This window comes from Bos indicus, chromosome 2 (assembly GCF_029378745.1).
Source record: "Bos indicus isolate NIAB-ARS_2022 breed Sahiwal x Tharparkar chromosome 2, NIAB-ARS_B.indTharparkar_mat_pri_1.0, whole genome shotgun sequence".
Lineage (NCBI taxonomy): Eukaryota > Metazoa > Chordata > Mammalia > Artiodactyla > Bovidae > Bos > Bos indicus.
In genome coordinates, this window is record NC_091761.1 from 15016998 (window position 1) to 15032590 (window position 15593).

The 15593-nt window shown below is 39.6% G+C and overlaps 1 protein-coding gene across 3 annotated transcripts in view; it reads left to right on the plus strand.

The window, feature by feature from the left end:
- The window catches only part of CERKL (CERK like autophagy regulator), a 140822-nt gene that overhangs the window by 91624 nt on the left and 33605 nt on the right, over positions 1-15593 (plus strand). For all 3 annotated transcript variants that reach the window (XR_011570633.1, XM_070802754.1, XM_070802748.1), the window contains exon 3: positions 13219-13350. Coding sequence is in view for 2 of the 3 variants with exons in the window: in XM_070802754.1 (XP_070658855.1) it covers positions 13219-13350 (132 nt within the window). In the remaining variant the exon portion in view is untranslated. The remainder of the gene's footprint in view (positions 1-13218; positions 13351-15593) is intronic.

Below are 15593 nucleotides of genomic sequence, written 5' to 3' on the forward strand. Positions count from 1 at the left end.
AGCATAGTTTTTTCTTTTTAATTGGTGTGTAGTTGCTTTACCATGTTGTATTAGTTTCTGCTGTATTGCAGAGTGAATCAGTTATATATATACATACATCTGCTCCTTTTTGGATTTTCTATTTAGATCACCACAGAGCATTGAGTAGAGTGCCCTGTGCTAAACAGTAGGTTCTCATTAGTTATCCATTTAATACATAGTAGTGTATATCTGGAGAAGGCAATGGCACCCCACTCCAGTCCTCTTGCCTGGAAAATCCCATGGACGGAGGAGCCTGGTAGGCTGCAGTCCATGGGGTCGCTAAGAGTCGGACACGACTGAGCGACTTCACTTTCACTTTTCACTTTCATGCATTGGAGAAGGAAATGACAACCCACTCCAGTGTTCTTACCTGGAGAATCCCAGGGATGGGGGAGCCTGGTGGGCTGCCATCTAAGGGGTCGCACAGAGTCGGACACAACTGAAGTGACTTAGCAGCAGCAGCAGCAACAGCAGTGTATGTATGTCAATCCCAATCTCCCTGTCCATTCCCCTCTCTCACTTCCCCACCTTGGTATCCATTCATTTATTTTCTACGACTGTCTATGTGTTTTAAAGTAAATTATAAATATCATGGGTAATTTTGATTGTTGTTCATTTGCCAAGTGTGTCTGACTGGGTTTTCCTAATTTGCTGACATATTGAATGCAGGACTTGAATAGCATCATCTTTTAGGATTTTAAATAGCCCTGCTGGAATTCCATCACCTCCACTGGCTTTATTGGCAGAAGTGCTTCGTAAGGTCCATTTGATTTCACGCTCCAGAATGTCTGACTTGGAATGGGAGATGCCACCATCATGGTTATCCAGATCATTGAGATCTTTTTTGTACAGTTCTTCCATGGTAATTACATGGGGGTATTTTCCCCAGAGTTCAGTAAGCATCTCTAACAAAAATTCTAGAAATAGCAAAATATCATTATCCTACAAAATGAATGAGCAATAGTTGTGTTTATTATCATCTAATATCATCTAATCCTCATTGGAAAAGACCCTGATGCTGGGAAAGATTGAGGGCATGAGGAGAAGGGGACGACAGAGGATGAGATGGCTGGATGGCATCATCGACTCGATGGACATGGGTTTGGGTGAACTCCGGGAGTTGGTGATGGACAGGGAGGTCTGGTGTGCTACAGTTCATGGGGTCGCAAAGAGTCGGACATGACTGCAACTGAACTGAACTGAACTGAAATCCCTGGTCCACGTTGAAATTTCCACCACATTCCAAAATGCCTTTTATAGCTGATTTGTACCAATCAGTGTCCAATCTATTAAATACATTTAAACTGTAACACTACAACATGCCCTTCCTCATCTTTTTTATTCTCTTAGAAACTCTTAGCCCATTTAAATACCAGTGATTGGTACTTATTCTCAGAAATTCTGGTTCAGTGGTTCTGGTGTGGGCCTTTCTAATGAGCTGCTGGGGAAGCCGGGCTGTCATTTTGGAGATCACAGACTTTGAGTGGTACTGCTAGGCCCCATCTGATTGTTTTTGGGGGCATCATTTAACTTGTTCTTTTATTCCCTGTATTTACTATAAGCTGGATTTTCAATCTAAAGACTTAACTTAGATTTATGTTGTAAATTTGGGGCAAGAATACTTCATAAATGAAATGTGTACTTCATATTTTATCATCTCGGGTGGTACATAATGTCTGTACATATTAATGAGGCCAAGGTGACTTCCCAAGGCTAAGATTGATCCCTGAATCAAGGAGATGAAAGCTTGATCCCTCTGTTGTAATGTCTCTATTTGAAACTCGTGGATAATTTGTTGAGTGATACTCAGGGACCAAGGGAATGTCTAGTCTTCAGTAAATGTTTCATCTAATGATTTTAACATGTGTTGATTATCCTTGCCTGAACTGATTATTTAACTAGGAGTAGATCATAGAGATTTTCTAATTCAGTCATTCTTCCTAAATGAATGCTATTCTTTTTTAAAAATGATGTTGCTTCTCCCAGCTGGTACTGTTTGGTTAATGGGAAGAATAGTGCGTATTGGGCTTCCTGGGTAGCTCAACTGGTGAATAAACTGCCTGCAATGCAGGAGACCCCAGTTCGATTCCTGGATTGGGAAGTTCTCCTGGAGAAGGGATAGGCTACCCACTCCAGTATTCTTGGGCTTCCCTGGTAGCTCAGATGGTAAAGAATCTGCCTGTAATGCAGGAGACCTGGGTTGGGAAAATCCACTGGAGGAGGACATGGCAACCCAGTCCAGGATTCTTTCCTGGAGAATCTCCATGGACAGAGGAGCCTGGCGGGCCACAGTTCATGGGGTCGCACAGAGTCGGACACAACTGAGCGACTAAGCACAACACAGCACAGCACGTAGTGCTTATTAGAAAGACGGGATAAATCCTTAAGTAGTTGTTCAAAGTAAAGTGAAGTTTCTGACTGGAGCAAATGGAAGGATGAAGTTGTCATTTAGTGAGAAGGGAAAGATGGTGGGTGGAAAGACCAGGTTTGATGGGAAAAAGCAGAATTTTAGTTTTGAAAGCATTAAACATGAGATGTCTAGTAAACGTTTGTATTGATCAAAGTTCAGTTGATTCAAAACAAAAATACTCTAACTATTTTAAATAGAAAGCTGTTTTGTACAGATAATGTTATTAAAAGGCTAGAGGAGAAGGTTCTGGTGCATCGACTATGCTGGTGGCCTACAGCTGTTGCTGCTTTGCTTTCCTCATTCCTCCCCCACCCCACATATTTGGTCTCGTGAGATGTTTGCTCTGACCAGTTGACTAAGGGAAATAAATGTTCAGAGACAGTTCAGAGACAGCTCTGCATGGTATGATAGAAGTGACCTCCTGAAGTGTTACAACCCCACCTGAAAGTGTTCTTAAAAGACAGTAGGGAAGGGAGATCCTTCTGCTGGTCAGAACTTGGGTTGATATAAGTTGTTATGGAGTGATGGCCAGAGAGATTAACATGTCTCAGTGCATGATCAGTGGTTAAGAGCTTGGCCAAATAGTTGGAAGTTAAAATTTGCAAGGTTGGTGACAGATGTATAAAGCAAAAGTATATGAATGACTTTCACAGAATAAGAACAGATACGCGATTTATGTTTTATATAAATACTTTACCAAGGAAAATTTATTCTAGAAGAGGAAATAACCAGATAGGCAAGATGCTCCATTCTGTAGATGTTTGTCAGCATCTTTTCAGAGCACATCTAGGTCTGCACAATGAACATAGAAACAAAGTGGCCTTAAGGCAGGAAGGGGAAAAATACAGGGATTTAGCAATAAGCACATATATTCACTAAGGCTGAGTGGATTATCACCATTTTGTTGAGTACTCTACTTGTAGACAGATCAGCCTTGAGCCCTGGGCATTCCAGAGCAACCAGTCAACCACTTGATGGGAGACTGATACATTGAATCCTCTCTTTTGTGAAAGGTCAGTGTCTTGGCCTCATTGCTACCAGTGCTTACATTTGATATGGATTTGGATTTATTGTCCACCATGCTTCTGCCAGGACTACCATTGATGACTCTCCTAAATACCTTATTCAATGAATTTACACCTTATACAATACTGCTTTTGATCACGGGACTCATTCGTATCAAGAAAAGTAAGTCAATTGGCTGAACAGTATGGGAGTCACTAGTCTTACCACATTTCCTATTTTATTATATTGTCTTCCACTTGGGAGACTAAATCTTACAATAGTAAAGCAGTTTTTAGTTCCATAAACAGAATACCTAGGTCTGTGGACCAGTGTGTGAGCAAAGGTAAGTGCCATCTCTCTTCTTCACCTTGTTTCCCACTGATAGTATTTTTTGCTTCCGGTCTCTATGACTTTGAACTCTGCTGATTTAGAGTTTTTAGTTTAGAAGAATACTTCCATATGGGAAAATGATAATGGTTCAATAGAACTGGACATTGAAACTACCTGGTCACATTATTGAACCATATGACTGAACCAGCAAATGAAAAAATAATAATAATGCAGTTGCTTTGCTGGCAAAGGTGATCAGTTCCAATCAGGGGAGATAGTGTTGTTTATGCTACTCAGTAGGAGGAGCACATCTGGAAACTGGCAGGCAACCTTGACTGCCACTTAGGACCAGGATGAAGTGAATAAATATATAGTCCAGGAAAATAAAAATGGCCAAACTGACTCCAGGAGGCATAGAAAATGTAAACAGATGAATTACAACCAAAGAAGTAGAAATTTTTTTGTTACTTCTAAAAAAACAAAAAACAAAAAAACCCCACCAACTCTGACATTTTCAGATGAATATGCACCATACCTTTAAGGAACAAGAAACTTCAATATTATTTAAACTATTCTGGAGCACAGGAAAAGAATGAAAACTCCCAGATTTTATTTATAGAGCTTGCATGGAATTAATACCAACATCTGACAATGAAGTCCAAAACAGGAAAAATATAGATTGCTTTTACTTACGAGTGTCAAGCAACCCTTAATAAAATAAGGAGAGATGGCTATGTTATGAGTGTGATAAATATGTGTGCTTAGTTGCTCAGTCGTGTCTGACTCTTTGTGACCCCCATGGACTGTAGCCCGCCAGACTCCTCTGTCCCTGGCATTCTCTAGGTAAGAACATTGGAGTGGTTTGCCATGTCCTCCTCTCAGGGATCCTCCCCATCCAGGGATTGAGCCCAGGTCTCCTTCATTACAGGTGGATTCTTTACCATCTGAGCCATATACATCTCATTTTATTTTAAATTAATTTATTTTAATTGAAGGATAATTACTTTACAATATTTTGATGATTTTTGCCATGCATCAGCGTGAATCAGTTATAGCTATACATGTGTCCCATCCATCCTGAGCCCTATCCTATCTCCCTCCCCATCTTATCCCTCCAGGTTATCACAGAACGCTGGCTTTGGGTGCCTTGCATCATACATCAAACTCACGCTGGTTATCTATTTTACATATGGTAATGTATAGGTTTCAATGCTATTCACTCAAATCATCCCACCCTCGGCTTCTCCCACAGAGTCCAAAAGTCTGTTCTTTACATCTGTGTCTCCTTTGCTGCCCTGCATGTAGGATCAGTTACCATCTTTCCAAATTCTATGTATATGCGTTAATATATAGCATTTGTCTTTCTGAGTTACTTCACTCTGTATAATAGGCTCCAGTTTCAGCCACCTCATTAGAACTGATTCAAATATATTCTTTTTAATGGCTGAGTAATATTCCATTGTGTATATGTACCACAGCTTTCTTATCCATTCGTCTGCTGATGGACATCTAGGTTGCTTCCATATCCTGGCTATTATAAACAGTTGCTGCAATGAACTTTGGTATACATGTGTCTCTTTCAATTCTAGTTTCCTTGGTGTGTATGCCCAGCAGTGGAATTGCTGGGTCATATGGCAGTTCTAGTCCCAGTTTTTAAAGGAATCTCCACGCTGTTCTCCATAGTGACTGTACCAGTTTGCATTCCCACCAACAGTGTAAGAGGGTTCCCTTTTCTCCACACCCTCTCCAGCATTTATTGTTTGTAGACTTTTTGATGACAGCTCTTCTGACTGGCATGAGATAATACCTCATTGTGGTTTTGATTTGCATTTCTCTGATAATGAGTGTACATCTCACTTTAAAGCCTACATGAAGAAATATGTGAAGGAGTCCCATTGAGCTCTGGAACTAGCAAGGATATTCTTCATCAGCACTGTTAGTCACATTCTTCTGGTGAAACCAACCAGCGGTAGACTTGTTCAGCATTCATCTGACAGCCATTTAACATGGTGCTGAGGGACACGGAAAACTTAAAATGGAAAAGCATACCTTGTTTCTGTAAACAAAGACTGGATCTCATAAAAGTGCTATTGTCCTTAAGATAATTTATATTTAATGTAATCACAATAAAATGCCAGTAGAATTTTTCATACTAGACAAACTGATTTTAAAGATCATGTGTAAAAATAGACATGGAAATTCTTAAAAGTAGTAAAGAGAGACCAACTGTACCAGCTATTAAGTCATGTTATAAAACTATGATATTTAAAATGTTATGATACTGACATGAATAAGTCAATAGACCTCAGAAAAGACACTTAGATTCAAACACATCCAGAAACCTAATATATAAAAAAGTGGGATTTGAAATTTGTGGGAGAAAAATGGATTATGTCATGGATGATGTTGGGAATAGATAGATAGCAATCTGGAAAAAAGTTAAGGTCAGCTTTCATAAAATATGAAATTGAGACCATCAAATTATTAGAAAAATACAGGGTTGTTTTTTTTTTTTGTCACAAAGGGAGTTTTAAAATATGACACAAAACCCAGAAGCCATAAAAGAAGTGATATATTCAACTATAAGCACATAAAAATGAACACTTTTAACAGAGAAAACAGCATAAATAAAATGAAAATCATTAAATGACACACTGGGGAAAATACTTGTAATTCGTCTAACGAAACGTTGGTTTTTCTTACTGTGTGGAGCACTACTATAATCAACGTGACAAAGAATACAAAGATTCTTTTTAAAGGTTGGCTGATGATATAAACTGATAGCTCATGGAAAAATAAAAGCGGCTGTTAAACATTTTCAATGTTTCTCAAACCTCCCCCCCCCCTGCTTTATAATAAGTTGAAATTAGAGTGATATGCAGTTTTTTATCCTTCAGATTATCAAAGATCAAAGACTTTGAAAATATGCAAGGTTTACAAGGATGTAAGAAAACAGACACTCTAAGTTCCTGGTGGTGTAAATTGGTAGTAAAAATAAAGGTAAACTGAGTACTGTGTGTCATGCACTTTCCTAAGTACTTTATATTCACTTATTTAATCGTCACATGTACCTTTTGTGAATGGTACTCTTATTACCCCCATTACAGAGGAGGAAACTGAAGAACAGAGAAGTTAGACAATAACCCAAAGTCACACAGTTTGGCAAATGGAGGAGCCAAGGTTTAAGATCAATTACTTTTACTCTAGCATTTACTTTTTTTTTGGTCACAACTCTGAATGGTTTCTATGGCATGTAATTTGGCAGTATAAACTCTCAGGGGTACATATACTTTGATCTAGTGATTGTCCTTCTAGAAGTTTGATCTATAGTTTTCTGTAAATAGATGCAAAATGGCATTTATTGCAGCATTATTTGCAGTAAAGGAAGACTGGAAACAACCTGAATACCTATCCCCAGGGAACTAGTTAATTAAATTGAACAGCTCTAGATAAACTAAGATGGCACTCTGTAGTGATATGGAATCATCTCCACAATATTGTAAAAGGAAAAGCAAGGCACAGAATAATAGGTTGGGATGCTGCCATCTATGTAAAAAGTCACTGAACATATACATACATTTTCATATGTGCACAGAGTAGATTCTCAATGATGCCAGTAGTTGTCTTTCAGGAAGGGAACTGGGTATCAGGGAATGAGCTAACTGATGAGATTTTGAATTTTCGGAGTACAGTGTGTGTATTTTAATCTGTACAGAAAACTGTGTGTGTGGTTTTCAAATACACAGACATTTGTTTTGAGGTCACTTGGTGAAGAGTGTAACCAAGTGCCTTAGACCTGGATTCAGACTCCAACACTGGATGGTTAATTCAGCAGGAAAGAGGCTTGGAACACCTGTAGTGACTTTACTTCTTCCCTGACTTTGACTTTGACTGGAGGAAGGACAAAATCCATAGAGCTCTATGTGCTTGGGGTAAGATTCTTCTCAACACCACTCCGCTCTCCAGTCTTAACTGCTGTACACAGCTTTTTATCTTTTACACATGGTATTGCTGCCTGAAGTCCTTCATCAGCTAGACTTTCATCCCTCTAAGGCCCTCTCTGTGTACCTGCTGGCCTGACACCGTCCCCCACTCTCTTCAACTCCAGACACCATTTTATTTTGCTCTGTGGAATGATTCTTCATGAGCAAAATCTTGGAGAAAAACCAAGAGTTTACAGTCTAATATGGAAGATTAACTAATAGATGTAAAGTTACAATGGTGTATAGCAATCAAGATTGGGAAGTACATGGATTTGTGAGAATAAATGATAAGCGGGGAATGACCTAGCTGAAGTCACAAAGCCAAGGAGGTCATGATAGGCTTTCCTGGTTTCCCCAGAAAGCGATAACTGAGGCAAGATCAAAACAAAAGAATAGGAGGTTTACTGGCAAAGTGGCTACAGTGGCAGATGGTGCAGGTGGGCAGCTCATGGGGAGAGCAGATGCAAGGGCACTGTGGCAGAAGGCACATAGGAATTCAAGAGAATGAATGGAATAGGAGGAGGCTTGAGGAGGGAGCGTGGATGGAGAGACGGTTGGGACCTTTTCAGTTAGATCTCTTAAGGACATTAAAAAGTCCTACTTTATTGGGTAGAAATCTCCATTCTGATTTCTAAATTTTGATATCAACTTGCTACCTAATTCATGTATACTTAGACTTTAGCTTCATAGTCATGTTAAGTTCATCTAAAAGAAAATGAGAAATGAGAAAACGAATACATGCTCCTGTTTAAAAAATAAAAATTGGCTTTGTTGACATGTATTTAAAAACACCTTCAAGCTCAACATTCAGAAAACAAAGATCATGGTATCTGGTCCCATCACTTCATGGGAAATAGATGGGGAAACAGTGGAAACAGTGTCAGACTTTATTTTTGGGGGCTCCAAAATCACTTCAGATGGTGATTGCAGCCATGAAATTAAAAGACGCTTACTCCTTGGAAGAAAAGTTATGATCAACCTAGATAGCATATTCAAAAGCAGAGATATTACTTTGCCAACAAAGGTCCATCTAGTCAAGGCTATGTTTTTTCCAGTAGTCATGTATGGATGTGAGAGTTGGACTGTGAAGAAAGCTGAGTGCCAAAGAATTGATGCTTTTGAACTGTGGTATTGGAGAAGACTCTTGAGAGTCCTTTGGACTGCAAGGAGATCCAACCAGTCCATTCTAAAGGAGATGGGTCCTGGGTGTTCTTTGGAAGGAATGATGCTAAAGCTGAAACTCCAATGCTTTGGCCACCTCATGCGAAGAGTTGACTCATTGGAAAAGACTCTGATGCTGGGAGGGATTGGGGGCAGGAGGAGAAGGGGACGACCGAGGATGAGATGGCTGGATGGCATCACCGACTCAATGGACGTGAGTTTGAGTGAACTCTGGGAGTTGGTGATGGACAGAGAGGCCTGGTGTGCTGCAATTCATGGGGTCGCAAAGAGTCGGACACGACTGAGCGACTGACTGACTGAACTAACTGACTGATTGACCAGAATGTCTAAGGACATTTCTGATTAATTTAGTTTTCATTGCTATTATTAACTGAGGCTTAAAATAAACTTATTTTGCTTAAATACTTTTAGAAAGTCTTTTAAAAAATATTAGCCCCTTTCCTGCCTTAGGTTTGTGTCACAAAGATTGGATGGGCTGTAGAGCATGTACTTTTATATATTTACACTTAAAGCCTTCAGCTAGAATGTGCTTATCCTCACAAGCCGAAATGACTGTTTTTCATTTCTGTGAATGTTTATTCCTTCACAGTCATGATATAGGAAGAGGGGGGAATAAAAGTTGGTTTTTATGACAGCATTTGGGGATTCCCATCTTGTGATTAGACAGCTTTCTTACTGGGTCTGTTACTGCTGGAGAAATGAGAGTATTCTAACAAAAATACCAGGTAAGGGAAAATTTAACTAGATCTTAGTCTGGACTGTCTGGAGTTGAGAACAAGTTTCTAGTCCTTCTCATGTTTTAGTAAAAGTGAGCCTTAGATTAACCTGCTTAGCCTTGCCTCATTAAAGGACACTGATACTGTCCATGGCAGTTTTGTTTTGTTTTGGCCTGATCCGGAATCACATACCTCATTTTGTTGTTGTCTCTTCAGTCTCCTTGAATCTGGAACACTTCTCAGCTTTTGTCTTTCATAGTCTTGACAGCGTTGAGAAGTCTAAGGCAGGTGTTTTGAGAACACCCTTCTACTTGGGTTGGAGTGTTTCATCATATCAGGTCCACATTATGCACTCGGGGCAGGAGTCCCACAGAAGTTGTGTGTCTGAGTGCTGTGCGTGGCATACATGAGGCACGTGTGTCTGTCTGTATCACTCAGAGTGTGGTTAACTTTGATTGCTTGACTGAGGAGGTGTCTGCCAGTTTTCCCTACTGTAAATATCCTTTTTATATTCTGTAAATAGAAGAATAGGGAGGGACAAAGTTTAAGAATAAGTAAATATATTAATCCCCAACTGACTGTCATCACTGATGGTTTTAGCATCCATTGCTGATTCTTGCTTAGATCCATCATCATTATAATGGTCAAAAATATTGGTTTTCTAACTCTCTAATTTTTCTATATTTATTGTTTTTCTTCTGTAAGACAGTTTTTCCTTCTTTCTTTGTGTGTGCATTTAGTGTTGTTGTTTTTAAAGAAACATAGTTCCTGGAATTTTTAAAATTTTTTTTTTTTTTTTTAATTGAAGGATAATTGCTTTTAAGAATTTTGTTGTTTTCTGTCAAACCTCAACATGAATCAGCTATAGGTATACATTTATCCTCTCCCACTTGAACCTCCTTCCTGTCTCCCTCCCCACTCCACCTCTCTTGGTTAATACAAAGCCGCTGTTTGAGTTTCCTGAGAGATACAGCCAATTCCTGTTGGCTATTTTACCTATGGTAATATGAGTTTCCATGTTTCTCTCTCCATACATCTCATCCTCTCCTCGTGTCCTCTGTTCTCTTATGTCTGTTTCTCCATTGCTGCCCTGCAAATAAATTATTTGGTACCATTTTTCTAGATTCTGTATATATATGTTAGTATACAATCTTTCTCTTTCTGACTAACCTCACTCTGTATAATAGGCTCTAGGTTCATCCACCTCATTAGAACTGACTCAAATGTGTTCCTTTTTATGACTGAGTAATATTCTATTGTGTATATGTACTACAGCTTCTTTATCCATTCATCTGTCGATGGACATCTAGGTTGCTTCCATGTTCTAGCTATTGTAAATTGTGCCCCGTAGTATGTATGGTATGTTACTGTCTTTGTTCCATTTTATGTTGCCCCAGGTTTGGCCAGTGGGAATCCTGAGACACTGAGTCTTTTATCAGAGATTTTTGTACAAATGATATAAAAAATAGATAACAGATGGACAGAAGATAGATAACCTAGGAGTAAGAAGCCTGAGAGGTGAATCTGTTGGTGATCAGGAGAGGCTTCAGTGAAGAAGTGGTATTTGAAGTGAGCTATGAAAAAGTGGCTGCCTTCTCACAGGATTGGCAGAGTGGAAAGGGAGCCTGAATGGAGGAAGACTGGACAGACCTGGTGTTCTGCAAGTGATACAGTGGGTCGAGATCATGAAGGGGAAGCTGGACTGAAACAGAAAACCCTCTGTGCTTAGTTTGCTTCTAGCATTTTCTGTGCAGGTCTCATGCCTTGGTATTTTCTTCCTGGCCCTGCTTTTGCTGTTTGGGGGAAGGGAGAGGATGAGGTGTGAAGCAGGAGGGAATTGCAAGTGGTAGAAAACAGCAGCATGAGCCCGGAGCCTTACTCAGATGCTACCTTCTCTGGAAGCCCTTTTACAGATCCCTAATAAGACCCTCCTCTCTGCACTCCCAGGGCACTTTGTGCCTCTGTCTTAACAGATCTGTTCTGTCTTGTACTGTTTCTGTTTGTGGATACATCTTCCCCCTTTGAAGCATGAGCCACATATGAATCACCTCTCCTTTTCCCAGTACTCAGTACAAATGCTCAATAAGTATTTCTTGAATCTGTGTGAAAGGAAGGAGAGAGGATAGGTTGGAGTTGGTTGGGGGAAGGTTCTGGGTGTTATTTTCAGGGGTTCAGGCTTTCTCCTCAGGCAGAGATAGGCCCTGGAGCTTTGAACCAGTGCAGGGCTGCTGGGAACTAGAAGATCTGAGGATGCAGTGGAAGGGGTATGCTACAAGACACCTGTGAGTAGCCAGAGAGAGATGGCCAGGAAGGGCAGAGGCATGGAAGCAAACAGTTACCACCACACAAATCTGGGCACTCATTTGAATGCAGGAATTGATGGAAAGGGGGAAAAAAGGAGTTGAGCGTGGCTTTGAGGTTTCAAGACTGGATAGTTAGCAGATTGGCAGAGACCTCTCACCAAAAAAGGAGCCCAGAGCCAATTACAGAAGAACAAGGAGTTCAGCATCGTCCTGTCCAGACCTCAGCCAAGACTCTCCCTGAATTCAAACAATATGATTCATTGAACATTTTTTATTATATCAATTATGGTAAGAAAATATTGTCTCTGCTGGAGGCACAAAAACTGACATGAGCGTAATGGGCATTTTTCTTTTGGCTTTTGTAACAGTTTCATTAAAAATGGATGCTAGTAACTGCTCTTCTAACCTTGAAGCATAGCCCAGTGAGAGCAGCTTACCACGAAAGAAATAGTCGTCAGCTTTCCTCTGGCTCCTCTGTCCCCTCCTGCCCCTTCCTAACAACAGAAAATTTGCTTTGCACCTGCTCCAACTGGGCTCTAAGTGATAAGCATCTTGCAAGCCCAGAAAATTGTAGTATCAAATCTCAGCTCCAACTGTGAGGCAGCACCATATCCCCCGATCCCGCTGAGAGACGTTGCTTTTCCGGTTCCCCAGGGAAGAGTTCTTTCTCTCTGGCCCCCTTTCAGGTTTGAACTCTGACCTAAGCCCTCTTTTTAGCTCCCAGCGTGCATTGCTCTAGAGCTGGCCCTGACCTAGCCCCGAATCCTCCACCCTGAGCTCACCAGCAGGTCAGCCCTGGGTAGCCCTGGGGTCAACGGAATACCCAATTCCAATAATGAGCATATTTATCCAAGGAGAGGAAATGGACTTTCCTATTTGTTACAGTCTATTGCTTTCTCTGCACCCCCGCCCAGAAACAGGTGCTTAAGAAACATTGGATATATTCACTATTATTGGTGATTTGGTAAATATACATAAAAATCATCTAATATTCACAAAGTTGTTTTCATTCACACCTTCCTTCACAGGTTGAAAATGCTTTGTTATAACTCAGGACTTAACTTTAAGAGAGAGATTCCTATTTCATTGCTAGGGAATGTGAAATGTTTGAAAATAATGCTGTTATTAATAATGCTGTCAAATAAAAATAGCAAATACTAATTAAATACATGTATAACATTTTACCTGGCTTTAGTGTGTGGTTTAAAGGGAAAGAAAAAAGTGCTGACAGAAAGTTTATAATTTCTGTATTCATATTTTCCTCTTAGGTTTTTCAAACAGACCAAAGTCATTAAAAATACTCCTTAACCCCCAAAGCCACAAAAAAGAAGCTACTCAGGTCTATTATGAAAAGGTTGAACCACTGTTGAAGATTGCAGGAATAAAGACTGACGTAACAAGTAAGTATTTTCAGAACATAATTTCGCCTTTTAAAAAAAATCATACTTGAGGAAGCAAGATAACCTTGAGTTTGTTCTTGAGTCAAATTTAGGAAACTACTTGTAATATCTAAAGCTTGTTTATGTGCTTTGATAACTTACTGCAACCAGCTACAGGATTATAATTCAATTATTTTGTTTCAATGGTATTATTTTTTATTGGAGTATCACTATTATCTCTTTAGACCTTTTTCAGACTTTAAAATTTATTAGATATCATATTTAAGGGGGCTGCACATGTATCAGTATCTTCATTGAGATGCTGGCTGTTTGCACATTATCTCTGCAGTTCAGCAGTGATTGATTTGTGCTCACTTAAATGTTAGATGTCTTCCATGAAATCCTTCATTAAGTGGTTTTTGTTCTGACTCTGACCCCTGCTGGTTGGGTCAAAACTCAGCACTTAACTGCTGAATTAGATGAATTTGGAGAAGCCAGCAGCTTAAAATCATTGTCTAAAACAAGAGAGGTGCTTAGGTTTGTGCGCAGGAAAACAGAAATTTGGTAATGCTGAAGTTCATAGAAAAAAGAGTAAAATTCTTTCAGCTGTTAAAATTTGGTGACCAAATTTCTTTGATTGCTTGGCGGTGGTGGTTTAGTCACTAAATTGTGTCCAACTCTTGTGATTCCATGGACTGTAGCCTGCTAGGCTCCTCATCCATGGGATTCTCCAGGCGAGAATACTGGAGTGGGTTGCCATTTCCTTCTCCAGAGGATCTTCCCAACCCAGGAATCTAACCTGGGTCTCCTGCATTGCAGGCAGATTCTTTACCAACTATGAGCTATGAGGGAAGCCCAGTGATTTCCCTAACAGGGAATTGAACCCCAGCCGCAGGAGTGAAAGCACTGAATCCTAGACACTAGACCACCAGGGACCTGCTTTGATTTCTTAGAGACTCTTATTTTTCCCAAGGGGATGAGGTGAGGAGGGTTGATGCTGTTGTGAATCACACCCTCAGTTTTGCTGGTTTTACTTCTAGGTAGCTTCTATTTACACTTAACAGATAATATACATGTGTAGTGAATTTTAATTGATGAAGAGTGTTGCATAAGCCTACTCAGGATACAAGGCCAGAATGCACTTGGAATCTCCTAGTTATAAGTTCCCAAGGAAGGTGCCCAGAGTGACCTGGCTTTGCTCAGCTGCAACCAAGGGAGATGGGTCTCACAATGTAAATAAGGTTTAAAACCGACATCTCATGACTTGATGGATGGGTATGCCTGTGTGCACTGTGCCCTTAGTATTTTGGTATTTCTTTCATTAACCTTGGCTTCATCTTAAATATGGTCCTTTCCATCACTGTAAAATGGTTGCCAATTAATTTGGTTCTTCTTCATTCAAATCTAGTGGGATGGGAAGAGGTGTGCATATGTGAGAGATTCAACATGTTTTAATCCTGAATGAGGATTAAAATTTTTTCTTATTAATTTGACTGTCCTAATGTATTACGTCTGCTGCACCTGGAGCGCTTTCTTAGGCAGCAAGACCCTTCCTAGGAGATGCAGTGGGACCCCTTTTCCTAGAGGCTGAGGACACCTGAACTGAAGTTGGGAAGGCTCCCAACAAGGCGCACAAGAGGAAGTCTGAGTCCAGATTAAGGATAAATCTTCATGCTACAATTGGGAGTTTACTGTTTGTGCATTGATCCCGAGGGGCTTTACATTTTTTATCACGGTGTTGTAATTTAGTTTAGCAAAGATGATTACGTCATCAGGATAAAGAGCATAAAACATGAGGGAGACATTGGAGGAAAGAAAACCAGTCTATGAGGCTTGAACTAAGGTAGAAGAAATGATAGGAATGTGCTTTCCTTTTTAGTAATTGTTTTGGAGAGAAAAATATTATGTCTAGAAGCTTTTTCCCCTACAATTTAAATGTTACAAATATTGTATTTAGTTTAACATAAAATTAGAATATTACATAAATGCAAATTTAGAATTTATTTATATATTTGTGCAGAATGGCTAATTATTAGCTGCCTAACACTCCTGCTGCAAGCAAAATTATAAAATTACATCTTTTGCTTATGAAACCATTTAGGTATGTATATTGGCTTAACATTTATATTTTTAAAATGTTTCCTATTTTATGTGAAATAACAATAAACATGTGGCTATCTGAAAAATTTTATCCTGCCTATCTCACTGTATAATTTTGTAGTTTGAATAAGGTTGTATATTTAAAACTACCTTGTATATTGTAA